This window comes from Solanum dulcamara, chromosome 7, assembly GCF_947179165.1.
Source record: "Solanum dulcamara chromosome 7, daSolDulc1.2, whole genome shotgun sequence".
Taxonomy (NCBI): Eukaryota; Viridiplantae; Streptophyta; class Magnoliopsida; order Solanales; family Solanaceae; genus Solanum; species Solanum dulcamara.
This window is the reverse complement of record NC_077243.1, coordinates 59,498,934-59,517,359: the sequence shown is the minus strand read 5'-3', so window position 1 is coordinate 59,517,359 and position 18,426 is coordinate 59,498,934. Positions and strand designations below refer to the sequence as shown.

The 18,426-nt window shown below is 37.2% G+C and overlaps 1 protein-coding gene across 1 annotated transcript; it reads left to right on the top strand.

The window, feature by feature from the left end:
- The first annotated feature begins 719 nt into the window (after nt 1–719).
- Nucleotides 720–17,133, top strand: LOC129894708 (universal stress protein A-like protein). Its single transcript, XM_055970367.1, has 4 exons — nt 720–1,019; nt 1,871–1,992; nt 2,159–2,277; nt 16,881–17,133. The coding sequence occupies exons 1-4, from the start codon at nt 842–844 to the stop codon at nt 16,987–16,989; spliced, it is 528 nt and encodes a 175-aa protein (XP_055826342.1). The 5' UTR covers nt 720–841; the 3' UTR covers nt 16,990–17,133.
- The last annotated feature ends 1,293 nt before the right edge of the window (nt 17,134–18,426 follow it).

Sequence of the window (18,426 nt, the reverse complement as noted above, 5' to 3'; positions counted from 1 at the left end):
CATACAGGAGAAAAAGTTATTAACGATAAAAATTCTGAAAATTCTCTTGCACGAGAGCTCGTTTGAATTGGATTATAAGTTACTTATAAAATATTTTTAGCTTTTTTTTATTGTTTGACCAACTTAAAAGTGATTTTGTGCTTAAAATAAGCCACAATAAATAGTTGCGTTTGTTTGGATATACTTATTTTAATAGGATTAATAAGAAATCATGGCAAAACACTGAAAACATGAAATTCCGATATCTAGGTCAAATACCAGAACTAAAGCCTTTAGAACCAAATAAAATTACACAGAAACAACAACTACTACTATACCTAAACATCAAATTTGTTGCGGTATTTCGCTTTACAAATCACAAGAGGTCATTTATTGTTGGAACGATTAGTGTATAGAGAGAGAAAGAGAGAAAGAAAACCATCTTCATCGGGAACTTGGACATGGAGGAAGAGGAGTTTGAAACCAGAAGTGTTGGAACGAACGATCTTGTTGAGAGTCCACTCGAATGCTCCTTTACTGCTAATGGAAGCATGTGGATAACCCTTGATCGTCGAATCTTAATAATTTGTTCAATTAATATTTTATATTTAAATAGTATATAAAAAATAGAGTAGGCGAATTAAAATAAAATAAAATAAAGTTAGATTGTCAAAATGAAATTTAATAACAAGTTAAAAAGGATTGCGTGGGTTGGTTTCAAAATAAAGTTATAAAATGAAGTTAGAGCCCGTAAGGTGTTAAAATAGAACATCACAGAACATCAGAAGAGTAGTTAATCGAGAACTTTGGCGAAGAGAAGCCCCTAATAAATCCACTGTATCTGACTGATTGAAAGCGAGGTATGGAAGGCGAGGCAACTCGGGTGATGGTAGCAGTGAACGAGTCGACGATCAAGGGTTATCCACATGCTTCCATTAGCAGTAAAGGAGCATTCGAGTGGACTCTCAACAAGATCGTTCGTTCCAACACTTCTGGTTTCAAACTCCTCTTCCTCCATGTCCAAGTTCCCGATGAAGATGGTTTTCTTTCTCTCTTTCTCTCTCTATACACTAATCGTTCCAACAATAAATGACCTCTTGTGATTTGTAAGGCGAAATACCGCAACAAATTTGATGTTTAGGTGTAGTAGTAGTTGTTGTTTCTGTGTAATTTTATTTGGTTCTAAAGGCTTTAGTTCTGGTATTTGACCTAGATGTCGGAATTCCCTGTTTCCAGTTTTTCGCCATGATTTTTTACTAATCCTATTAAAATAAGTCCATCCAAACAAAGTACTTTTAAGTTGGTCAAACAATAAAAAAAAGCCTGAAAATATTTTATAAGTAACTTATAATCCAATCCAAATGAGCTCTTATTAATAGGATTGGGGTGGGGCGGAAAGCTGTTAAATCTTAGTAGGCTATTCTGGAAGAGAAAAGATGAAGTTTACTCTTCTCCTTGATAGGAACAAAAAGGTTCAATACCAGCAAAGTTCAATTTTGTGTATTCCTTTTTCTTTAATATTTTGTGCTTCTATTTATATCATTTTGAGGTCAGATTTTAAATATGCGGAAATATCAAGTTGCCTTCGGAAATCATTCCCGTGCTCTGGATTTAGTTGGGCAAATGCAGAGGTCAGTTGTTTTCTCTGGTTCTGGAGCATTTGCTTTAGCCATGTTTTTCTATGGGTTGCCATCCTCACATACATGATGCGTCTAACAAAATCCGAGTACCATTGGGCTTCAGTGTGTAAATGTCATTCTGGTTTCAATGTTTTCTCGTCAATCTTGTATATTTGGCCAGAAATGTTTATCAGTTTAATGCAATCTGCTGTGTTTGGTTTATTCAGAGCTCAGTAACTTATATTTTATCTTGTTGGTCATCTGATTACTAGGTTTTGAAGATATGGATAGCATATTTGCATCACCTGAGGATTTCAAGGTCATGAAAAACAGGGACAAGATTAGAGGGCTCCATCTGCTGGAGTACTTTGTTAACCGCTGTCATGAAATTGGGGTATCAGGATTTCCTTCGATGAATTTTGGCATGAAAATTTAAGCTTAAATTACTAACTAGTATTTGAGCTTTACTGGTTGAGGAATACACTTTTTGAAGTCTGTTGCCTTCAAAATCTCTCAAGTACAAACACTTCGAAATTTACTGCATGCAACTTTATCTGTAGGTTCCTTGTGAAGCATGGACAAAGAAAGGTGATCCCAAGGAAGTCATCTGCCATGAAGTCAAACGTGTACAACCCGATCTTCTTGTGGTTGGATGCCGTGGTCTTGGTCCTTTTCAGAGGTATGCATGATTGTAGTAGCAGTTACATCTTTTTTTATTTTATTTTTATGTTTCTATGTACATGTCCCTCCGTCTTATTGAGTGTGTTTGCTCTCCACCTGGTCTCCCTAGCAAGAACATGCTTCTGGAAACATCATAAAGTATCTAATGCCCCAAGTCGTGTTCTTTATCTTCTTCCACTTAGCAACTGAGTCAATAACCATTCAAAATTTTCATAAACAAAATGATGTACTGTCCATTTGTGCCTTAGAAATGGAAAATTGCAGCAAGTTCTATTCACATTAAGCCATCTTTGAGGGCATTGCAGCAAGTAATATTCACATTAAACCATCTTTGAGGTCATATGGAAGTAGCAAATCAATCTCATTAAGCCCATGATTCCAACCACTACACGCTCTATGCATAGTTAGAAATTCTTAACACCCTTTCGGGTGGTTGTTTCCCATCGTTTCGTACGGTATAGTTTTGTAGTATATTGTATTGTATGGTATTGTTTTGTTTTGTGGATAGAAAGTTGGGATCAATTGTATCGTTTGGTGTGGTTTAAGACATAATTATTGTTTCGGTTTGGCTGTACATATTGTACGTTAATTGATAAGCTTACTAAACAGCTATTGTAAATATTAGATTTATCAACGGTAAGTCATAAAATAATTTAAGACCATTTATTTTTTATTGATTTATCACAAATAATGCCTTGTAAATGTACTGAGTTTTAAATTATGCAACTCCTAATGAAATTGGTCAAAAATAAGTAAATGATATTAACAACAATAATAAGTGTGAGCCTTCCATAATTTGGATCATACATAGTGTTTCCTAATAACATGCATTCATGTAATCCTTTTTTTTTTTTGGATAAGGTAGATATTTTACTAAATAGTTTAAAGATTGTACAGGAAAAGAAACAAAAACACCATAAAACAAAAAGAAGCCTACTACACTCTTCTTCCTAGCATATCCAATAAATAGATATACTGGTTCAATGTATCTATTGAACTACCTTCAGACCAGAAGTACAAATTTTATAAACATGTATCCTTAATTCTAGAAATGTGAGTTCTCTGCCCTTGTGTTCCTATCTAGCCAAATTGTCCATAAGATGCAGAATGGAATTGTTCTCCATATTTATTTTATCTCTTTTTGTATTAGCTTTTGTTGCCAACCTTCCAGCATCACCCAACATTTTTTTTTTGATGAAGTAAAGGTTTTCATTGCTGGCATCAAGGAGATGCATATAAGTTACAAAAGAGTAGTAGCAAAAATTAACTAAGAAGCTCCATTACAGACATTACATACATTATACTAAAGACAAGGAGCTAGCAACGTACAAAAGTGTAGCTGGGGAATCTATAGGGGACAAATAAACCCAGCTATATAGATACATAAGGCATTTAGCTCTTAGAGATCGTAGGTAGTTGATATCCCATCAAAGTATCTTTTATTTCTCTCATTCCATATACCCCAACAAATAGCTGCTGGTAACATCTTCCATATTATCTTGATGGGGCTATCAACTTTCCATTTGCTCCAGCTTTCAAATGTATTTTTGATGTTTTGTGGCATGACCCATCTGAACCCAAAAAGTGTTATAAACATGCTCCATAGATCCTATTCCACAGGGCACTGTAGAAAAAGGTGGTTATGTGTTTCTGTTTCCCTCAGGCACATATAGCATCTGTTGACCATCTGAAACTTCCTCTTTGCTAGGTTATCTTGTGTCAAACATGCTTCATGCATGGCAGTCCAACTGAAGCAGCTTATCTTGGGGTGGGGTGGGGTGGGAGGATCTGCTTTTCCAAATAAGATTCCATGACCAACTCCCCATTGAATTGGTCTGGGATTAGGGGGTTGATGTTTGCATGGTGAAGTGCTGCTAGCAGATTTATTATTTCCTCTAACTCCCAGTCTTGCAGGTTCCTTCTGAGGATTAGGTTCCAAGCATTTCCTTCCCTGTTCTGTTGGACTGTTGACTCAGGGTCACTGGCTATCTGAAAAATATTGGGAAAGTTGGACATTAGTGGAGAATTCCCAAGCCATTTGTCTTTCCAAAAATTGATGCTCTAGCCATTTCCTGCTACAAGATGGTGGACCTGTGAGAACTCTTCCTATAGCTTGCACATATACTTCCATACTCCAATCCCATTTTTCCAAGACCTTGCAAGGAATGGGGTGGAGAGACATATTATAAGTTGGAATGCTATCTAGCACACTATTGATCAGAATAAGTCTGCCTCCCATAGATAAATACTGCATTCGCCAAGAAGTCAGTCTCTTTTCAAATTTCTCTGTGACTCCACTCGAGATGCCTTCTATTTTGAACTGAGCTCCAAGGGGAAGTCCTAAATAGGTCGTTGGAAATGCTCCAATGCTACACCCCAGGATGTGTCACGATCCAATTTCTTAAGTCATGATGACACCTACTATCAACCCACCAGTAAGTAAGTCTAACCCCACAGTCTGAAATCATAGGCAACGGACCATCACAAGCGGAAGAAAAGAACCGAATACAACAAGAACAACAACAACAACCAAGTGAAATTCCACAACGTGGAGTCTGGGGAGGGTAAAGTGTACGCAGACCTTACTCCTACCAAGGTAGGACGGCTGTTTCCGGGAGACCCTCGGCTCAATAGAAGCATAAAAGCATAAAAGAGGTCAGATAAGGCTGAGAAGTTCAGAGCGATAAGACAAAGCAAATAACGAAAGCGATAGATTAATAAAAGTACAGAAAATAATAGATAATAACAGAAATCAGAGCACAAGAAATTATAGTGCGCTAATGCACCTTCTAATACGAAAGAATAACGAGACTATGTACTAGCCTTCTACCCTAATATAGGTCCTCCACACTCTCCTATCTAAGGTCATGTCCTCGGTAAGCTGTAACTGCGCCATGTCCTGTCTAATCACCTCTCCCCAATATTTCTTCGGCCTACTCCTACCTCTTCTGAAACCATCCATGGCCAACCTCTCACACCTCCGCACTGAGGCATCTGTGTCTCTCCTCTTCACATGCCCAAACCATCTCAGATGCATTTCCCGCATCTTGTCTTCCACCGAGGCCACTCCTACCTTGTCCCGGATATCTTCATTTCTAATCCTGTCGCTCCTGGTATGCCCACACATCCATCGCAACATTCTCATCTCGGCAACTTTCATCTTTTGAACGTGAGACCTTAACTGGCCAACACTCCACCCCATATAACATAGCCGGTGTAACCACCACTTTGTAGAACTTGCCCTTTAGTTGTGGTGACACCTTCTTGTCACATAGCACACCGGAAGCGAGCCTTCATTTCATCCACCCTGCCCCAATACAATGTGCAACATCATCGTCCATCTCTCCGCTGCCTTGCATGATAGACTCAAGGTACTTGAAACTACTTTTCTTTTGGATGGCCTGGTCACCAAGCCTAACTTCCGCGCCATCTCCTGAGGTATCTCACTGAACTTGCACTCTAAATACTCTGTCTTGGTCCTACTCAGCTTAAACCCTTTAGACTCCAAGGTATGTCTCCAATCCTCCAGCTTAGCGTTAACTCCGCTATAAGTCTCATCGATCAGGACTATGTCGTTTGCAAAAAGCATACACCATGGCACCTCACCTTGAATTTGTGGCGTCAGTCCATCCATCACCAAGGCAAATAGGAACGGACTAAGAGCTGAACCTTGATGCAACCCCATCACAACTAGGAAGTGCTCTGAGTCCCCTCTTACCGTCCTTACCCTGGTTTTGGCACCCTCATACATGTCCTTAATCACCCTAATGTACGCCACAGGTACACCTTTAGCCTCCAAACATCTCCATAGTATCTCTCTTGGAACTTTATGGTAAGCCTTTTCTAGGTCGATGAATACCATATGCAAGTCCCTCTTCCTCTCCCTATACTGCTCCACCAGTTTTCTCATAAGGTGGATGACTTCTGTAGTTGACCGTTCCGGCATAAATTCAAACTGGTTTTCTGAAATAGACATGCCTCTCCTCACCCTTATCTCCACCACTCTTTCCCACCCTTGTTTTTGTATTGAGGGATCATTACGCTCGATCTCTATTCTTCGGGCATTGTTGCCGTCTTAAAGATGACATTAAATAACCTGGTCAGCCACTCCAAACCTGCCAAGCTGGCGCTCTTCCAAAATTTCCCAAGAATCTCGTCAGGTCCGGTCTCTCTCTTCCCTAGCGCATCCTACGCACAGCGCTCTTAACCTCTTCAACCGTAATACTCCTGCAACACCCAAAATCGTGACGCCTCCCTGTATGTTTCAAATCTCCCAACACAATCTCTCTGTCCCCTTCTCTCACGTTCAAAAGAAAAGAACCGAATAATAATAATAATAATAATGAGAAAAGAAGAATAATAACAATACAACAAGATAACCCCCAAGATCTGGTATCAGTTGGTAGTCGAGCCACTAGACCAAATAAGAAAGTACAAGGTTATACATATATACAATAATAATAATAGTAATACAGACTGTCTCCGAATACGAAATAAAGACTGTTCCAAGTCCATCATAGAAGGAGATAGGCAACTCTGAATGCCAAGAGCTCACCCAAGTCTCCAAAATTCAAGAGCTGCTTCGTATGATATCCAAATCAGTAGTGAAAACCTGTACTATGATCTACAGAGTGCAGAAGTGTAGTATGAGTACCAACAAGTGACACTCAGTAGGCATTGGCCGACTGAGCTCCAAAGATAAAGCAAGTATAAAGAACATATAAGCAAGGAGTGTATATCACAAGTAACTAACAAGAATAATAGAGAATCCTGCAATAAGAACATTTGATAAGGGGGGGGGGGGGGAGATAGGAAACAATCAAGGAAACAAAGGACGTACCTGGTGGGGCCAGCCCAAGACCTAAACACGACAACACACTATGAAAGGGAGACAACTAAATGACAACCTACTAACAAAAGTAAGCACAAATATCACATAAAGGCCCAAAGGACCATATCAACTAAATCCCTGCACAAAAGATAGATAAGTAAGAACAAGAGCAATAACTACCTTCAAACCAGAGACCACCCTTTATACCGCCACAAGTTTGCAAATAGTAAGACAATACCTCCCAAGCCCCTGTCTACCTGGGAAGCTCACTCACAAATAGGTAAATCCGTACGGCATCCCATACTATCGACAGGTACAAACAACTATGCTGGTGATAGACAATGCATAGATGCATGAAAGTAATGCAGCAAAACTAGTAGTACCATCGATGCCCAACACCTCATACCAAGATATATACACCTACTTCCAGTTTCGTCTAGGAAGTAGGACTCATGCGTCTCTATGGGATCGCCATGGGGGCTCGGGAACGTCCCTATATACTACCTGGTCCCGATCCAGGTCTTATCTCAATCTGTAACATGAACGCATCCTCGATTCCTCGAATCAATATCATAAAATGAGTGCATCCTCGATGCTTCGAATCAGTATAAAATGAGCGCATTCTCGATGCCTCAAATCAGTATAAAAATGAGCGCATCCTCGATGCCTCCAGTCCACTGAAATAGTAGTAAATAGGTAGTACGACCCCCCATTCGAAAATCAGTATAAAATAGTTTGGGTTACAACCCAGCTTTCTCAAATCAATGCTAGAACCAATGCATGCACCAAGGTTGACTACATCCATGAGAAAACAATGATCCAATGTAATGCATGTCATCACCAACACCCAAACAACACGCACAATCACATACAATAATGACTCCACAAGCACCCTACCCTCTAGGGCATACAATAGGGCTCACAAATACAACCGACCTCAAATTAAGGCCTAAAGCTCAACTCTACTCCTCTAACTTAACACAAGGCCCAACAGGGAAATCAACCCTAACTGGGTAACAAGGAGGAGGAAATAGGTGCTCAACTAGTCAATCAATAACCCCAAATCCATCTAAAGCACAATCTCGAGAGTATAAACACAACTAGCCCCGTCAATCGGCAAAAAGTAAAGCATAGAGGATTCTAACTCTAAGTTCAGAAATGAGGCCCAACAGTAATTCACCAGCCTAACCGGGTGGAAATCTCTACACCAAGGCTTCAAGAGAGGTGTTATAATAGTGAAGGATACTAAGTCTCATAACTTCCGGCCAACAACAACTACATCAACTAAGGATCAACTCGAATCCAATTCTAAGGCGCTAATCCGCCATCCACCTAAACATCAATCAATTCACCTAAAATAGGCTGATCAGGGCCAAACTAAGGCATAATTAATAAGCTTACCAACTAGATGGGAAATCTCATAAAGGCAACCTAGCCTAAGGATCACACCGCAACAAAAAACCAAAAATCTAGGAATCAAGCCTAACTCGTCACATACACTTCAAACCACAAGTAAATTATACTACACAATGCCTTATAAAGCTCAATCAAAAAAAAGGAGACCGTAGCCTACCTCAAAGAAGAACACGCGTGCTCCAAGTCCTCTCCTCGATTGCTTTTCGCTCCAAAAACGACTCCAAATGCCTCCACCCTATCAAAATGTTGATCACCTCATCAATATAGACGTTGACACCAAAAATGTATTTTTAGGAGACGGACCCAAAATTGGGTCTAAAACGGGGTTGTCGGACCCGCAATGGGAAGCCCAAAAATGACTGTGTGAAAACGTTCTAAACGCATTATTGAGCTTGTACACCAAAATAGGGCACAAACTGATGCCCAATACGACCTAAATTAGCCCAACAATAAATTTCACCATTACAGCCCTAACTAAGCTTTGGTAGCCCCTTTGGAAAAGAAATTGCCTCACTACAACGCTTTCCGAAGCTCCCCGAACACTCCCACGCATAGCCAAGATCACCACGAACACTCAGGACTTGAAATCGCCTCAATCAAAGCTCCCACTCTAAAGAAATTGTATTTTGAAGTTTTGAGGAATATGCTGAAAACAGGTCTTAAAATGACCCTCTGATGTTCGCAAAAGCGAACCTCACCAAAAAGGTGGGCCTCGCTAAAGCGAGACCTATGTTGCTAAAGCGACGGGTCACTTTAGCAAAGGCCATGTTGCTTAAGCGACAACCGCCTATGGCCGGCCATCGCTTTAGCGATGCCCTGCAAAGCGACCAAGGGCCGCTTTAGCAATGGCACCAGACTCAGCCATACCGATTGAGTTTTGGAAAAGGCCAAGCCTCCGATGGGGTGCTTGGGATTCGTTCGGAATTTCGTGCGCGCACACGACTATGCTACCCTACTAAATTCGACGTTCCGGACTCAATGGCGAAGTCGAAATTTCCATTCGAGGTCGTCTCGACAAAAAGTGAGTTCCACACCCATGCACTATTTTTGGCCAATTCTACAAGGAGACTCGAAATGAGATTGGAAGCCTCGGGAAATGCACGAATGGTCATTCTAGACCAAACTCCACACTCCGGAGCAAACCGTGTTGACGAAATTTCAATCCAAGCATGTTTACCAAGAATGCTGATCAAAGTCAATCTTAGGCCAAATTTCAAAGACTAAAGCGCCAAATGGCCCCAAACTCGCATCAATTGCCCCAATACTCGTACCGACCATGCTACTAGCCTAATTTAGCCATTCCGGAGCTGATGGAACCATCAGAATTCCATTCTGAGGTCGTTTTCATGGAGATTTGACCGAAGTCAACCATTCAAACTCTAAGAGCTCCAAAACAGGGAAACATGCATAAAACCCAAACGAGCGACCAGGAACCGAACTATCAGTGCCAGCAAGTCATAAATGGCTTGGGATCGCTACAGGAAAGCTCTAAACACTAAAAAGATTGGAAAAAGTCGAAAATGACCTTGAGGGTCATTATAAGATGGCTACTAGTTCCTCTAGATTAAGCACTTCATTAACAGGGTAGATACACTTTTCAGCATGTTAATGTGGAGACCTGAAATAGCTTCAAAAACCAAAAAGTTAGGTTTAAATATAGGATCTGACTCCTTTCAGCCCCACAGAAAATCAGTGTGTCATCTGCGTATAACAAATGGGGGATGTAAACTTCTATATCCCTCCCTACATCAAAACCATTTATCCACTGCATTTGCTTGTCTTTGTCCAGCGTTATGCTCAGTCCCTCCATTGCTATTATGAACAGGAAAGCAGAGAGAGATCACCTTGCCTTAATCCTCTTTGAGGGAGAAGAATCCTACTGGGCTTCTATTGATGAGGACTGAGTACTTAACTGTAGATATGTTGAATGTTATCCACTTGATCCACCTTTCACCAAATTCCATTTGCTGGAGGATAGAAATGAGGTAGGACCAATTCAACTGGTCAAATGCCTTCTCAATGTCTAACTTGCATAACAAACCAGCATTACCCTGTTTTTGCTGCCAGTCTAGGACCTCATTAGCTATGAGGGAAGCATCTGTAATTTGCCTCCCTTGAATAAATGCATTCTGATGATTTGAGATCAACTTCCCAATCTTTTTCTTTAATCTTCCTGCTAGGATCTTTGCAACAATCTGCTAAGTGCTGCCAATTAAACTAATTGGCCTGTAGTCTCTCAGCTCTATTGCTCCTCTCTTCTTGGGGATGAGTGCTATGAAAGAAGCATTGCAAGATTTTACCTACCAACAGTGTTGGTGATAATGTTGCAAGGCTGCTAACAAGTCTGTCTTGATAAAGTCCCAGGATTTCTGATAAAATGCCATAGTAAACCCAGCAGGCCCAACATGCATTCATGCAATCCATAAAATAGTATTTCTATGACTAAACGTTGATATTATCCATAAAATCCTCAATAGGTATAAGATAAATAATATTAGTTTTTTCAATTTCCCGCCGACATCGTGGTTAATAAAAGATATTTGCATTCACCCCATGACATCTAATCAACATTAGGCACAAGTCTACAAACAACAACACTAAGAGCCCGTTTGGTTGACCAACTTAAAGCCCCTTTTAAGCTTTTGGATGTGTTTGTCTAATGCTAACTTTAAGCCATAAAGTTCTTAAAGTCCGTCAAAAATGAAAAGTTAGGATTCCTACCTTTTTTTTTCTAAGTGCTTAAAGTCATTTTCTTTGACCATGAAAATTACTTTTATATCCCTTATATTTTAACTAAATTCCCAAACTACCCTTTTTATTCTTTTAACCCTAAAATTCACATCATTTTCCTCATTTAAGCACTTTTATCCAAACACTCAATTGCATATTTATAAAAATAACTTTCAGCACTTCAAAGTTCTAAAAACACTTCATACGTAAAAGTTACTTTTTTTAAGCCCATCCAAACGGGCTCTAACTATGCCTCAGTCCCAAACAAGTCGTGCTTGTACAAATCTGCATGTTGGCAAATAAATATACAAGTTTTTGAGACCAAACTTTGTTCCAAATTCATCTTCTGTACCATTTTTCGTATCTCAGTCTCTGGAATGGGTAAACATAGTTCCCATTGGCTAAATGATACATCCCACCTCTCAACAAGTCAGTCATGTCCTAAGGATGATCTTATTTAGACTTTTTACTCCTATTAGAAGACGGTGCCTCCGAATAGGCACTCGAGTAGGTGCATTTGGAGTTGGTTGACCTACCTCAAATTGTCGATATAATTCCTGAACATTTTTGAATGATGCAACATTCATAGAAATCATTTCATCTACCTCATCAAAGGTCAATGATGAGGTTGATGAAATGGCTTTTGGGACCTTTGATGAGGTAGATAAATGGTTTTTATGAATGCTGCCTATTTGGAGAATGCCCATGAATATGAACAATCTGAGTAAGATCAAGAGAAAATACATAAAGTCCTCCCTTAACTTATACCATTTCAAGTAAACACCTAAATTTTGTGGGGTCCTGTTACCCCATGAAACCATTTTAAAGTAGCATACATACCTCTTTTTTGGGTCATTCATAGTTGTAAGAAACTATGTGCAAACCACGCATCACTCATCATTTACCACATGTTATATTAATTTTAAAACCTTTTACTTTTTATTTTTTCTATTTGATTCCTATTCTTTCCTTTTCTTTTCTCCCTTTCTTCTTCACCTCAGCCTATGCAAAAATTCCTTCAATGTAACCACCACCATCATACCCTCTACAACAACCATCAATTTTTTATAAGGTTCTAGCTATTGTCATTAATTCCAAGATTTAAAAAGTGTGTCACAAGGCAGACTTCCTCTCTCAAAAGCCCAATAATAATTACTCATGAAAAAACACCATTGATTTTGTAGTTTGTTCTATTTCTCTTTGCTCCGTCAACGGCTACTCAGAGTGTAGTTGGGTTTGTCGGCTTGGATGATATCAACATTGAATCTTTAGGAGGGAAAAGTTCACTGAGCCAAACAATATTTTAAATTCGATTTCGTTGAGGACGGAGAGAATTGTTTTTTGGTTGTTGATGGAAAGCTCTGTAATTGCTATCAATAGAAATTTTGAGGAAGATGGGAAGTGGATCTATTTAATAAAGAAGAGAAGTATTAAATTGATAATGCCACGTGGGACTAAAACACTGGTTTTGGGGGTGAATTTTTACTTATTCATGCGCCCTTAAATGTAAGATCACACTTGCTCTGAAAATGGGTCAATAACATCTATTTATTGTGGTTGGAAATGGTTTTGTGGGGGTAATAGGACCCCTGCAAACTTTAGATGTTTACTTAAAAATAAGTTTTTTTTTTGGGGGGGGGGCTTTATGTATTTTCTCTTAGATCAATGAACTCCTTATGCACCTAAATCAAAGACATGATACGCCCCAACTTACACCTCTATTAAGAAGTATAAATCAGTTGCTGTCAAATATAGAATCCAACTAGGTTGGGGTCAATCCCACAGGGAATGCGGAGGAAATACGTCTACTAGCACTTATATTTAGTTGTAGTCAATATTTCCAGAAAATAAAAATGCATAAAGTAAATTCGGGTTTTGGATTAATTTAGTAATTTAGTAACAATGTTCACAGTAGCTAAACAAAACAGACTTAGAGTTGTGAATAATGTATGGAAGTAGCTAGGACTGTGTTCCCCATGACGTCGTAACTCAGTAGACATATCGTATTAGTAATTCTTTCTCAATGTGTAGTGTGCAAATTCTAGCAAGTTAATGACACCTAAACGACTTTTGGCCCTATTAGATGAATTTCACTCATCACCTTCCGGTCTTAGAATGTATTACCAATTAACTCTTGATTTTGATCTCAAAAGACTATCCCCTTCTGGGCTCAAGTCCTTAGACGAAGGTTTGTGGCTTCAAATCTTTGTTGTTGTTATCTTTTCCTAATCACTGCCCCTCTCTCGAGCAAGTATTGAATATAAGTGAGTTCTAACGCGTGACTTGTTAAAAATCAATTAAACCGAAGACAACAACACTGCATGCTAATACATTGATCGAGAATCACATACGGGTCCTACGTTATTACTTAGTCGTGGTTCCCACAACTCTAATTACGGTGTTTAACTACTCACGATTGCAAGAACAATATCAAAAATTTGTGTAGAATTCATATGACTGATACTTACAATAATTTAATAAAATCTCGAAGTAATGGAAGAACGATGAATCAAGAAGTGAGTAATAATATTAATCACGTCAAAATCCTTAAAATATCCTTAGCAAATGCTCCAAGTCTGCGTTCCAGTGCGTAAAAGAAATAATAAATCCTAACATGGGCTATTTATAGACATAAAACGAATCCTAAACAAAATAGGAAAACTTAAGTTGGCACTTGTGCACGCTCAATCTTCACAGTCCGTATAGATGTTCATGGCCTGTATAAGGGCTCGTGAACTTTGACTTGGTTTCATAACTAGCTTTGGCATTTCCTCTCCATGGGCATTTCCACGAGTCGTATAGATCTTCCTGGTCCATGAAGGGTCTCATATACATTCCTTCACTTTTTCCTTCGCTTTCTTTCACGGACAACTCTACGGGCCGTATAAGTTTTCACGGTCCGTATAGGGTGTCGTGATGCCTGCCTTAGCCTTTCTCTTTATCTTCTTAGCACACCTTTCACGGGCAAGTCCATGGACCGTACATACTTTTACCGTCTGTATAGGGTCTCGTGGACTGCCACAACTTCAGTTTTTTTCCACTTTTGTTCTCCCAGTGCTGTAACTTACTTTTCTTGCACATTTACACAAAAACACATCATATCAACTTAAACATGTTCGGGAGCTTGCGATAATTCTTTGTTTTGAGCGTCAATAGTGTCATAAATTCACGGCATCAAGACACTTGATTTAATAGGAGTAAAAAATTTAAACAACACTATCTTGCAGACATGGGTGCGTTGTTGAGAAGTGAGATCGATCACTTTGTCAATTGCCTTTCAACTATGCCACCTATTCTAGGGAGTGAGACTTGAAAAGTAGTGGAGGAGATGATTTAGAGTCCAGTGTGGTCCAAAAAACTTAATACATTTATTTGTCAACATGGAACACTTGTGTTGAACACTGTTTGAATGTCCATGGAAAGAACACAAGTCTCTTTTATTGACTTGATGGTAGTTGGCTATTGAGTTAGACTTAACATTATTTATCTCATACCTATTAATGGTTTTATGGGCAATATAAATGTTACATTTCGAGAAAATATTATGTTATGGATTATCTGAATGAATGTTGTTTGGAAACATTACTTATGCCCTAACTTGAACATAAGCATCTATTTAGCGAGAAGGAAAGTTAATGCTTCAATTTAGCTTTGCTCACCGTGAAAATTAAAAAGGCATAAGGAAATTAGGATACACATTATTTAGTACAAAAAGAATGCCACTTATATTGAACTCACATTAGTGTAAATATTTTCCTAGAATTTGAAAGGTGTTTTTAAAGTAATTTTGATGTCGCCCATGTATATATATGTATATGAGTGGTCTAAGTTTTTGTAAGGATATCCGGATGGACCCTAATGAACATCTATAGCCTAAGATACTCTGTTGTTTCTGATTTATTTAACACTCTTTTTTTGCCATCCCAGAAGAATAGAACCTTTCTTGAAAACTCAAAATGTTTACGACTATTATACTTTTCACAACAATTGGGTTGAAAATCATCAAGTCTCAGGTTCAAATTTCAAAAGAGACCAAAAACACTTAAGGGGTCGTTTGACTGGTCATATTTAAAGTTATATTTATTGTATAATTTCTAGAAATAAGTTGCTTGTTTACAAAAATACCCTCCTTATTTTTTTTTACGTTTTCTTTGCGAGCTTTAGTTATTCATTCCTAAAAATAAAATTTTCATCTTTTTTAATTTAAATATTTTTATTTATGCATTTCCATGATTGTGCCACGTGTTTTTCAAATTAAACTTTAATCTTATTTAACTTAAAAATAAAGCTTTCATCTTATTTAGCTTTAAATAAAATTTTCATCTTATTTAACTTAAATATAAAACTTTCCTCTTATTTAACTTAAAAATAAAACTTCCATCTTGTTTAGCTTAAAAATAAAACTTTCATTTTAAGTTTATTAAAGTAAAAGAAATTTTGTTATTAAAATTATCTACATTTTAAAGTTATCTACATTTTAATTGATATATAAAATATAATTTTTAAGTTAGTAATAAACTATTTAATTAAAAATATGTAATTTAGTAGTGGAGTGAACATTTTAAGAGAAATCAAAATATAAATAAACATAAGAATTAGACAAATAAATTCAACTTATAATATATTCATAAATAGAAATTGTATATGTAAAATATAATTTTTTAATAAAAAAATATATTATCATAAAAAAATAATTAATTAAAGTTATGAATGTTATTATAAGTGTATTTAAAAATTATATAAATACATATGAATGTAAAAGTGGTGTATCAAAGAGAGTTTAAGGGGGTATTTTTGTTATTTTACATTTTTATCCCAGGATAAGTTATTCTGCTATTAGTATTCCACCCCCAGGAAGGGATAACTTATCCCATTACTAATTGTTAATCGTGGGATAAGTTATCTCAGCTTTTGCAACCAAACAAGGGATTAAAGGCCACTTAAAAATTATCCCGGAATTAATTCCTTTTATCCATCACACCAAACGACCCCTAAGTGATATGATTACATCCACATTGGCATACCTTCATTAAAATTGATGGGCTTCAATAGAAAATCAAGAAAATATTTATCATGAAAAAAGTGTCCAAATTCAAGCCCAAAAGGAAAAAAATTGAGGCAAGGCCCCAACAAGCTGAATGTTCAAGGCCAAAATATGCTGAAATTTCATGCCAAATCTGTTGAATCACGTGGAGGTTATGGTGGAAATTTGCCACTTCTTCCCCTTTTCTTGACAACTAATTTTAAGAGAAACTTTGACATTATTTTTATATGCTTTTCTAGTTTAATATTTTCTAGTTTAAAAGTTTCCTAGTTTAATAGTTTTCTAGTTTAATGTTTTCTAGTTATTATTTTCATAAAAAATAGAATTTGAATCCCATGCTATTTGAGATATGTTTTCCCATATAAGTGAGTGTTTTTTTTTTCAAAAGGGATAATCAATATTATTTGACAGGTTTCTGTTCTTTACACGTGTGTGGTGACTATGAATTTAACTTACAACCTTATAAGAACGATTGTTTAACTTGATATTTTTGGTTTCTATTAAAGTAAATCAAAGAAGGTAATTAGTTTTATACTAATTGTTGTCTCTAATTAATTGAGAGGTAAATATTTCCTTGCAGGGTTTTCGTGGGAACTGTAAGTGAGTTCTGTGTCAAGCATGCTGAGTGTCCTGTTGTCACAATTAAGCGCAGTGCAGCTGAGACTCCTCAGGACCCAATAGATGACTAATTCATTTGGTGTATTTGACCGCTTAATGATCAAAGATGCATACATATTAGCTGTCTATTTGTGACGGTGTGGAAAGATTGTGGGGATATTCATAGGTGCTTATTCTATAGCCTATATATGCCTGCTTTGTTGTGGGATTCGTGATCGCACATGGTTGTTGAGCACATGTGTCTGAGCTTCGAGTGCTCCTCGTTAAAATTGTTAATTTGATCAACAAGAGTGCAAAAAGGTGAAAAGCTCGTAGAGAGCGAGTAAAAGGAAAAAAAGAGAGGAAAAAAATGCATTTCACAATGGTGACAACAAAGTGGCGGGACTTCATCTTATATTTAACCTAACTATCCTGTTGAATTGTCATGAATTAATTTTTTTTATTTGTGGTACCTCATCTAAACTTATTCCAATATTTTCTTATCTACCTCTTCTTTATTTTTGTTTCACTTTTAAAGTCAAAGGGATCCCAATGGTTATTTAGCTACGCCTCAATTTTGTCAAACAAACAATCACCTTACTTTACTAATATATGGATTTTTTTTTAATTTACATGTATCTCAATGACAATGATTAAGAATTCAAACGTAAATAAATATAAATATAAAATACAAGTAATCTTACCTAACGAATTTTTTTAATGAATTGTTTATTCTTAATATTAAGTTTAAATAAGTTAGCTTGTTCAAAGAATTATTATCACCCTGCCTTCTTTTATTTATCTTTCGTACTCATATTATATCTCTCCTTTATTTATTCTATTTTTCTCGTGATACCTCACTTTTACGATTTCAAAGCTATAGAACAAAAAAAAAAAGTATTTAGAATTGTGACATACAAATCATGACCAACAGACATGCTATATTCAATTTGGATATTTTATTGGATAACTGACAATTCTATCACATTGTCTTGATTTGATGTTTTCACTCACAGTATTTTGTCTAAACTTATTCCATTTTTTCTTTCTTCTACCTTTTATTTATTTATTTATTTCATTATACGTCCATTTTTTTATATATCTCTATTAAACTTCCCATCAATGGTGAGAACTCAAACAAATGAAAATGAGGAAGCCATAGCTGGCAATTGAAGAAGAAAGCAACTCTCGTGAATTGAACAAGCCTTCCATTTTCTATTTTGATTTGTAGAAAACTCGTGTGCTTGGGAGTCCCTAATGATTAAATAAACCAAGATTTTATCATGACTGCAATTTTAGAGAGACGCGAAAGCGAAAGCCTATGGGGTCGCTTCTGTAACTGGATAACTAGCACTAAAAATCGTCTTTACATTGGATGGTTTGGTGTTTTGGTGATTCCTACCTTATTGACGACAACTTCTGTATTTATTATTGTCTTCATTGCTGCTCACCGCCCAAAGAATTAAGCAAACTTTACAACGTTACAAAGAATTTCAGGACATTATAACTATCCTTGGATTGGACGAATT